This window comes from Gadus macrocephalus, chromosome 9 (genome assembly GCF_031168955.1).
Source record: "Gadus macrocephalus chromosome 9, ASM3116895v1".
NCBI lineage: Eukaryota > Metazoa > Chordata > Actinopteri > Gadiformes > Gadidae > Gadus > Gadus macrocephalus.
Window position 1 is genome coordinate 21,552,786 of NC_082390.1, and position 936 is coordinate 21,553,721.

Below are 936 nucleotides of genomic sequence, written 5' to 3' on the forward strand. Positions count from 1 at the left end.
TTTTAACCATGTTCAATAAAAAAGACTAAAAAACAAAACAAAAAACACGTTTTTTTGTTGATTTTACCGCCACTGAAGAACCAAAGTTTGAAATAAAAAAGCAGACAATATGCATGCAGTAGCAGGCGGTTGGCCTGAAGATGGAGTCTGATCTACGGTGCTCGGTCTGCTCATCAAGCAAGTGGAATAATTGTGCGTGGGTGTCGCCACTCTAAATGCTTTTCAAACCAACACATTAATATATCAAGACAAATCCATGGTTTTATTATTTTAAAAAAATGGAAGTAAACATATTCCACACTTGCATTCTGTTTGGATTCCTTATGCGGTGTGACACTGAGTCACGTGGCAGTGGCTGGGCTCAGCCTCCCCGCGGGGTAGCAGAACCACGGCGGCTCAGTGCGTGTGGTAACACAGGGAGCGCGATGGCCTTGAGAGCCGAACTGTTAAAGTCCATCTGGCACGCATTCACCGCCTTGGATGTAGACAAGAGCGGCAAGGTGTCCAAGTCACAACTTAAGGTATTGTTTTTAATTCCTAACGATGTATTCTATTTAGGATTGATTTTTGATTCATGTTTTGGATGGTCATAGTGGTTTGCCTGAATTGTCAACTCATGGAAACACGCAGAAATAACTTTTACTGATTTGTAAGCGCATTTGAAAGTTATTTTGTAATGTTAACCAAACGGTCTTTTCATCTTGGCTGTTTTTCTGATCTTTCCTACGACCATTTGTCCAATGTTAGTCTAAGTGTTGTTAGGAGGTGTTCCTCAAGAACAGCCTCAGGAGGCCTGGGCTATGTTTACTAGTCGGTCGCCATCAGAAAATTTCAACTAAAATAAATAAACGTAGTTAAATAAAAGTACCCTTAGTCGACAAATGAATGTAATGGCTGGGCTTATTTAATTATAAAAAAATCGGAATATGTTTTTAT

At 39.9% G+C, this 936-nt stretch overlaps 1 protein-coding gene across 2 annotated transcripts in view; it reads left to right on the plus strand.

Moving 5' to 3' along the window:
* Window positions 1-244: 244 nt before the first annotated feature.
* swap70b (switching B cell complex subunit SWAP70b) overlaps window positions 245-936 on the plus strand; it is a 58,619-nt gene continuing 57,927 nt past the window's right edge. Inside the window, exon 1 of one of the 2 annotated variants that reach the window (XM_060061420.1) lies at window positions 245-521. In XM_060061420.1, the coding sequence (XP_059917403.1) occupies window positions 279-521 (243 nt within the window). In that variant the 5' untranslated portion in view covers window positions 245-278. The remainder of the gene's footprint in view (window positions 522-936) is intronic. The other variant, XM_060061419.1, reaches the window with a different exon arrangement.